The following is a 7,804-nucleotide window of genomic DNA, read 5'->3' as shown; positions in this document are numbered from 1 at the left end:
TCTGTACCTCCTTCAGAATGCAGGCTGAGAAGATGCTTATAAATATGTTTTGAGTGGATGAGCCCATGAGGGACTAACCCCCGGGGGGCCGGTCTCCATGATGAGGCTCTGTTATGAATCCCCTTCCTTCACAAATATAACTTGATACATGGGCTCTTCATACCTGGACAAAGTTACTTATGTTTTTTGACCTGTTGCTGAAGGTCTCTTCCACCCCATTTTTATACCTGGATGTTCTTAGTTCGATGTAAGGAGGAGGAGACCCCCAAGGGTATCATCTGTTTGACTCACATTTTGTACTTTGAGCTCTGGAAAGCAAAATAATAGAGCACTCAAGGGATCAGAGTTAGAAACATGGAGACTTGATCCTGGATCCCCCCCTTACTGTTTTTCTGGCCTTGACCTATGATTCATTCCTTCGATCCTCTCTTACATATGCACTGGGTGTTAGATATTTCTTTAGGTGAAGTTATTACCAAGTATAAAATATATACAGCAAGAGCATGGGTCCCAATACCACAATATTAATTTTCACAAGGTGACATCCCACACTGAGAAACAGAACATTCCCCAAACTCCAGAGTTCCCTTCTTGCTACCTCACAACTTATCCCACCCCCAGCAATGTCTCTCTTAATTTTTAATTTTATTTGTACCAAATTTTAAAATTATATGAATGAAAAATTCCCAGACCATGGCTTCTGTGTTTGTTTTGCTTAATATCATGTTTATGAGATTAAACTATGCTACTGTATCATTGTAATTTTCTCTTTATTGAGTAATAGTTCAATTGTGAACATACCAAAATTTAATTGTTGCTGGACATTTTTGTTGTATCCAGTTTTAGGCTTTCCGAAATGAGTATCTGAACACTGTTTGCTTCTTAAGGCTTCGCATGCACAAAGACAGGTGCCTAAGTATATGATGGCTAGAAATAGATGATGGCTACCTCTGCTTTATAAAACCTTTCCAGATTTTGATGAACGTGCTTAACTTATACTATGGCAAATCCTGAAGTAGGCTGTGGACAGGCCCAGCGCTGACAATGGCAGATAGGAGTCTATTTGTATTTAAAAACACAACGAAGGCATAAAAAGAGCTCATGCAGCCCAGGTGATATGGTGGCTTGTCTTTCCCTATTGTGTGTTTGCTTAGATTGTCTCTACTTCCTGTGACAATGACTCTCCATTGCTTTGTCATGTTTTCTGGGTAGGCTGAATCAGATTATAGACTATTTGCTTATAAGAACTGTCCCCCTTCAGGACTTTGAAGACTTAGGAGAGGAAAGCTAGGAAGTATGCCTCTTCCAACTAACCCACCATGGCCCAGAGATATAAGCCCTGAATAATACTTGAGAAGCTTAGAGACTATTGCCATGTTGTAGACAGCAAAGTAGGGCAAATGGAGGATTTTTTAAAAGTGCGCTAGATTTTAGGGCAAGTAAACATTTAACTTCTTTAGAAGAGAAACCGGGTAACTGGAAAAACAATTCTTAACAACCTTTTAGTAAAAAAAAAGAGTCAGAGTTCTCAAGTGCAAAGATTCACTTTATTCAATATCTTCCTCAAATAGTAGCATGATAAAAGCCAAGGAAAGGGAGGAGGAAGTGATGGGAAGCGGGTTAGGGGGACTGCAACAGTGGTAGGTCGCCTGTGGGGAAAGCCCCAAGGCCTGGGGCAGGTGGTGGCACCTCAGGACCCTTCGCTCTAACACTCATTCCTGTTGAGGCTCTTGCTGATGGGTGTAGTTGACGTCTTATGCGTGGCCTCACAGGTGTAGACAGAATGGCTTTCATATTCCTGTTTGGTCAGCGTGAGGGTGCTGCTCAGGCTGTAGGTGCTGTCTTTGCTGTCCTGATCCGTCAGACTCTTCAGGACTCCACTTTGTCGTTCATTGTTATCTACCTTCCACTTGACGTCGATGTCTTTGGGGTAGAAGTTGTTCAGGAAACACACGACTGAGGCACTTCCAGCCTGTAACTCCTCCTTGGATGGTGGGAAGATGGACACAGTTGGCTTAGCATCAGCCCCTGAGGAAGGAAGCACAGAAGGTGGTATGAAGTAAGAGGGAAGGTCTGCCTTTGGGTGCATTCTGTGTGAAGTTACGTTATTGACAGACACACAGAAAAGCACACATATCCTTCAGAATAGGAGCAATGAGGCCACATGTGCAATCTTGTTGGTTTTAAGTTATTCCCTAGTTTCTGGCTACTTCTTTGGAAAGTAAATTACATCTGATCCTTTGAAGCTCTTCTCGGGTTTCTTTCAATGCCCTTCTTCCCTAGAACTTTGCTCGCCATCAGCTGCAGTGGTTCCATGCTTCAGACTGAGAGAATGGACCAGATTATCTGATATCCCTGATGTTTGATAGTCAGGACACGCAAAGACATATGGTAGGAGCAGAAGGTTGGCTTTCATTTTCTCCTGCCTCTTCCAAGAGTTCTCTGATGTTAGCCTCTCCATGGCTTCCTTTGGTATGGCCAAGCTAAACCCACATCATGGATGGGTTCTTGAGCCAGTGTCTATGTTTGGGTGGGTGTCCAGCAACTCTCTCAGCCCTCACCAAGGCCTTCAGGTGAGGACCCTGGTCAGATGGTCTGTACCCACACAGGATAGTTTTTAGCCACACCAGAAGAGGTCAACTGTAGTCTTGGCCACCTGCCTGGGAGGAACTGGCAAGCTTCACTTCTGACCTTCAGCAGCTGCCAGATGGCTTCTTGGAAACCCCCTCTATGGGGATGTCAACCCTTGGGTGACAGAGTGATAGTAAAAATGAAAACCGAGAGCCCTTTACTAAGAAAAACAACAGAATTATGAACAGCTTTTCTTCCCCTTTAAATAAATTAATAGGTTTAAAAGAAGTTGACATTGTTTTAAACTAATTAAAAGTGGTTAAATAATTTAAATGACTCTAAAATAGTTTCAAGAGTTTTTAGAAATCCTTAAATAGTTACAATTGCCTGCTCAACCACAAAAGCAAGTTTTCAAATGATTCTAGAGATTATGGGATTAAAGTAGCCAAACATTTTTCTATCACAGAATGAAAGTAGTGGAAAATATGCTTATGTTAAAATTTTATTAGTCATATTTTTGTACAAAGAAAAATATGCTACCTAACAAGTTAAAATCATGTCACAAATTAATCTTTTTTTTTTTTTTTTTTTTTTTTTTGGTTTTTCGAGACAGGGTTTCTCTGTGTAGCCTTGGCCATCCTGGACTCACTTTGTAGACCAGGCTGGCCTCGAACTCACAGCGATCCGCCTGCCTCTGCCTCCCGAGTGCTGGGATTAAAGGCATGCGCCACCACGCCCGGCACAAATTAATCTTTTAACCAGGTAGTATGCCATATAATTTAATGAAATTTAATGAGAGCTCAGTCAAAGTAGATTTACTATGACTTTTGCGGGTTATAGATTTTTACCTCCAAAGAATTATATGAATTAAGCTTTTAATATAATCTAGGTGAAACAGTTTTCTGTCTTTTATAATACCTTAATCGAAAATTAAAACATGGGCTATAGTGATAAGTGAGTTTTATTTTTGAAATTTCCAAAAAAGTCACCTTTTCCCTGTTTTCCCCACATTGGTGTAGTGTCTGTCTCTATTCTCTTTCCACTAGTGGAACTGATCTTATCACTGTGCCTTAAGAAAGTGGTTCGCAAGGAGTGAACGGCGCTAGTGCAGTATTTGCGTGGCTCTGCAGCTCTTAGCGGCCAGCCAGTCACTCCAAATGGTTGGGATGGCGGCCAAGCCATTCAATCATAAAGAGGTTGTGGATAATTCAGCCCCTTGTTTGCGGCATAAAAATACAATAAAAAATAACTGGGGAAAACAAAGAGCCATATATCTTACAAAACTATAGCCATTAAAACATATAATTTAAAATTAACTGCATGTCTACTTTTAATAAAAGAGATAATTTCAAATTTATATTCATATAGAAATGAGACAAAAAATGAGCTGTCAAAAATTTGTTTCTGTAGAGTATCTAATTTTGACATTTTGTGGCACGTTTTGTAGTGCAAGAATTACATCTCTTCTGATTATATTCAGTAAGCCAACTTTTCGACATGGCAAATAATCATACTTTTAAACGTTTTACTGATTTTTTTAAGGGTATGATACTGACTTTTGTAGTTATAAAAAATTATGAGATAAAAGAGGGAATGCCGCCTAAGGCTCGCCTCACTCAACTATACTACGTTTAATGAAAAACTCAACAAAGTATTTGTGGTAACTCATACAAATGAATTTCATTTTTTTCTCAGCGCTCCAAGCCCCTCTTTTTATCCATACAGTTTTCGCCCTTTGAGTCACTCAGCTTGTCTCAAGAGCTTTGCTTCCACATCCATTTGCGGAGCCAAACTTGACTCTTGTCCATCCTGAAGTGTCCCCATTCCTCAATCTCCCCAAATATCCCACTTAAACATCCCACACAGAAGTTAATGCTGCATGCACTTCAACCCACACTTAGACAATGCTTATGTTCACTCTCCAGTCTAGTCTCTTGGACTATTAGCTTCTTTATTCTCAACTAAACCCTGGTTTTGCTCTTAATCCTCAATAGCTTGTTTAAAAAGAAAAGCTGACACCGAATGCCAACTGACGAGCCCTCTCCACTTTCTCAAGATGAACAGATTTTCTGCACTCAGTGAAATTTTTGGAGCTGACCTTAATTCCTAACATGAAAACCTGTGTCTTACATATGAAAAAAGATAAGAAAAATGCACTTACGTTTCAGCTCCAGCTTGGTCCCGCCGCCGAACGTGAGCCACAGTGAGGACTCTGACATGGCCCCCTCTACAAAAACCTGCCCCTGAAGCCAATCCAATTAGATTGGCCAAGCTCAGAGGAAAAGCCCATCTCATTCGTCTCCATTTCCCTTACAAACCTGTCCTGACAAACCTAAGTTGTTTTTTTTTTTTTTTTCTCAGTTCTCACAGTGGTTGTTTTCTCAGGCTCTTCTTAACCAAAATGTCACAAATTCACATAAATGATACAACAGAATCAAAATGTCACAAATAACTGAGGGAAAAACTACTTACGCTTTAATTCCAATTTGGTCCCTGGGCCGAACGTGAATCACAGTGATTCAGGTCAATGCCCCCCTCTACCAAAACCGGCCTGTAGCCAATCGCACTAGATATGCCAAATTCAGAGAAAAACTGTTTCTTTCTTATTCCTTCCACAAATCCTACTTTTTCTCACAAATTTGATATTAGGTTTTCTCACCATCTACACTGTCTCTTTTCTGGCGCTCTTCTATTTAAGTTTTGGGTCACTGGGAACAGTTCATTTAATGAAAAATATCACAAAATCACACAAAAGGCAAAATAGGATCAACACTTCACAAACAGTTGAGCAAAAGTGTACTGACGTTTTATTTCCAGTCTGGTCCCTCCACCAAACGTGTTTCACAGTGATGTACTTTAACTTCTCCCTCTACAAAAACCTCCCTTGATAGACAGTTAACCCTCTTTCCCCAATTTAGTTACTTGGGTTTAGAAAGCCTAAACGTTAGTTAGTAGCCAACTTCTTGTGGAACAATTTTCCCTCCTCAACACCTAATCTGAGATTGGAATTTTTTTACATCCTTGAAATTCCATTAAGGAAGAGGCATAGCAAAGAGCAAAGTAACATGATCAGACACAGCAAAGAATCAGTTGAGAACACTTACGTTTTAATTCCAGCTTGGTCCCGGCTCCAAACGTGTACACACACTGTTTGCCCTTCACTTCCTTCTCATACAAAAACTGGGTATCGCCTTCTAACCACTGAGCAAGGCTTTGTCTAGAGCCAGTTGCTCAGTTTGTCTGAGTATTTCTGAAACTATTGGTTATCTTAATTTTACACTGACATTTGCTCTTCAGAGAACATGTGCAATCTACTCCCAGCTTACAGAGTTATTATTTATCCTTATCCTTGCCTTGGAGAATGCCAGAATCTGTTTTCAGAGTTAGATTTTATCCATCACTTTTAGACACAGAAACTACAAAACATTGACAATGGAGAAGAGAGAGCTTGGATTCTACTTACGTTTGAGTTCCACCTTGGTGCCTGCCCCGAACGTCCACCACAGTGGTAGTACTCCATTGCCTGGCTGTACAAAAACCCTCCTAACTGAAGAGGAACAAATCAGTGGGTCAGAAGCTAAAGCTTAACCTCTTCTCCAAGCATGCTTGGAAGCTCTTGGGCTTCTCTGACATATGTATGTATGTATTTATATTCATACGTACAGACATACAAACATATATATAATACTATATATTATATCTCTTTAGCAGCCTATCACATAAGACTTCTTATTATTTGTTCTTTTAAAAATAAAGAAAAACAGGGACTGGAGAGATGGCACAGCTGTTAAAAGCACTTGCTGCTTTTCTGTAGGACTTAGTTCCCAGTACCTGTGTTAAACAGCTCAACTACCTGTAACTCCAGCACCAAGGAATCTGACACTACCTTCTGGCCTCTGTACTCACATACATATGGTACTCACTCACACATAAATAAAATAGCTTTAAAAAGTAATCCAAACAAATTGAATAACTTTCCTGGGGTGAGTGGGTGTGGAGACTTCTGCAAATTATAAACTTTGTTTAATATTAATTTAGAACTCAGTAACATCTCTTAGTTAATAATAAAATAAACATGTATTTCCATTTGAAATTCTTTGCTTTAATGCTGTTTCATAAAAGGTACACAGACAAGTTGTAGGACCTATAGTACCTATTTTATCTGAGCAGCTGTTGGATTCTCTCTTCCCCACTAGATAGTAAAGTGTTTACTATTTTATTAGCCAGGTATTTGAGAACTCTTGTTCATTATATTTAATTTACAAGAACTTATCATACATTTGCATAATAAATGAAAAAATAATTAAAGTCAATAATATAGATCAGTGCTAGTTATGTACAATAGGCAAAATGTGAGTCCTGACCACTACAACAATCAGCTTTCCTAGACAAATTACAACTCTAACCATGATTAGAAAGGTCTATTTGTTTCTGTTACTGGGAGTTTTGCTAATCTGGAATGGCAGATTATACAGTACATTTCATGAGAAGATGGAGAAAGAAAAGAATCAAGTTGGAAATAGACAGAAAAGAGATTTGTCAATAGAAACTAAGTGTGTGAAGTAACTGATGAACTCAGCCAACATGGATCCTACAGAGAGAGAGTGGGAAGTGGTTTTCTCTGTGGTTATGGAAGCGATGTCAACCATAGAGCTGACATTGTTAGGAACATATAAACTGCCAGGCACCATATATGGCTCACTGTATTTAGCTATCCATAAGACTCTATGAACTAGAAATTAATATCTTCTGTTTATGGCATTAAAGGGCAGAGCTTGGACTTAAAATTGCTGCTCATGTACTTAGTGCACATATTGCAGGGTAGACCCCAGCATAGAAGCTACATGTGTGTGAGAGAACACTGGAGTGGGAGGAAGGAAAACTCCTTAGCCATCCAGGGGTGGGAAACGAGTGGCCATGTGTGCCCAGATGTCTGTATAGATTGTACTATTGTTTAAAAGGTGAAAAAATTTTACAAATACCAAATATTCATCAATAGGAGCTGGGCAAGCTAATTTTGCAGAGCATAATAAACACAAATCAGTTGCTAGAGGAAGAACAGGTTTCTGGATATTTTCATGAAAATGTGGGGTACAGAATACTGTGTTTGGCCTGATTGTAAAATAGGTCCTGTAGTACAAGCTTCTTCTAGAAGGTTATACAAGCTGTGCTCAGCTGTTTCTCCTTGGACTGCTCAGGAGAGCTAAGGACACATCTTATCCTCCTGTCTACT

The 7,804-nt window shown here is 39.6% G+C and overlaps 1 gene segment (V, D, J or C); it reads right to left on the bottom strand.

Annotated features, from left to right (window-relative positions):
• Nucleotides 1-1,680: 1,680 nt before the first annotated feature.
• Nucleotides 1,681-7,804, bottom strand: part of LOC127205014 (immunoglobulin kappa variable 2D-29-like) — a 551,636-nt gene continuing 545,512 nt past the window's right edge. The window contains 2 exon segments of the V gene segment in view: nucleotides 1,681-2,028; nucleotides 4,733-4,770. Coding sequence covers nucleotides 1,706-2,028; nucleotides 4,733-4,770 — 361 coding nt within the window.

Source organism: Acomys russatus, chromosome 21 (genome assembly GCF_903995435.1).
Source record: "Acomys russatus chromosome 21, mAcoRus1.1, whole genome shotgun sequence".
NCBI lineage: Eukaryota > Metazoa > Chordata > Mammalia > Rodentia > Muridae > Acomys > Acomys russatus.
The sequence above is the reverse complement of the archived record's forward strand: the minus strand, read 5'-3'. Positions and strand labels throughout refer to the sequence as shown.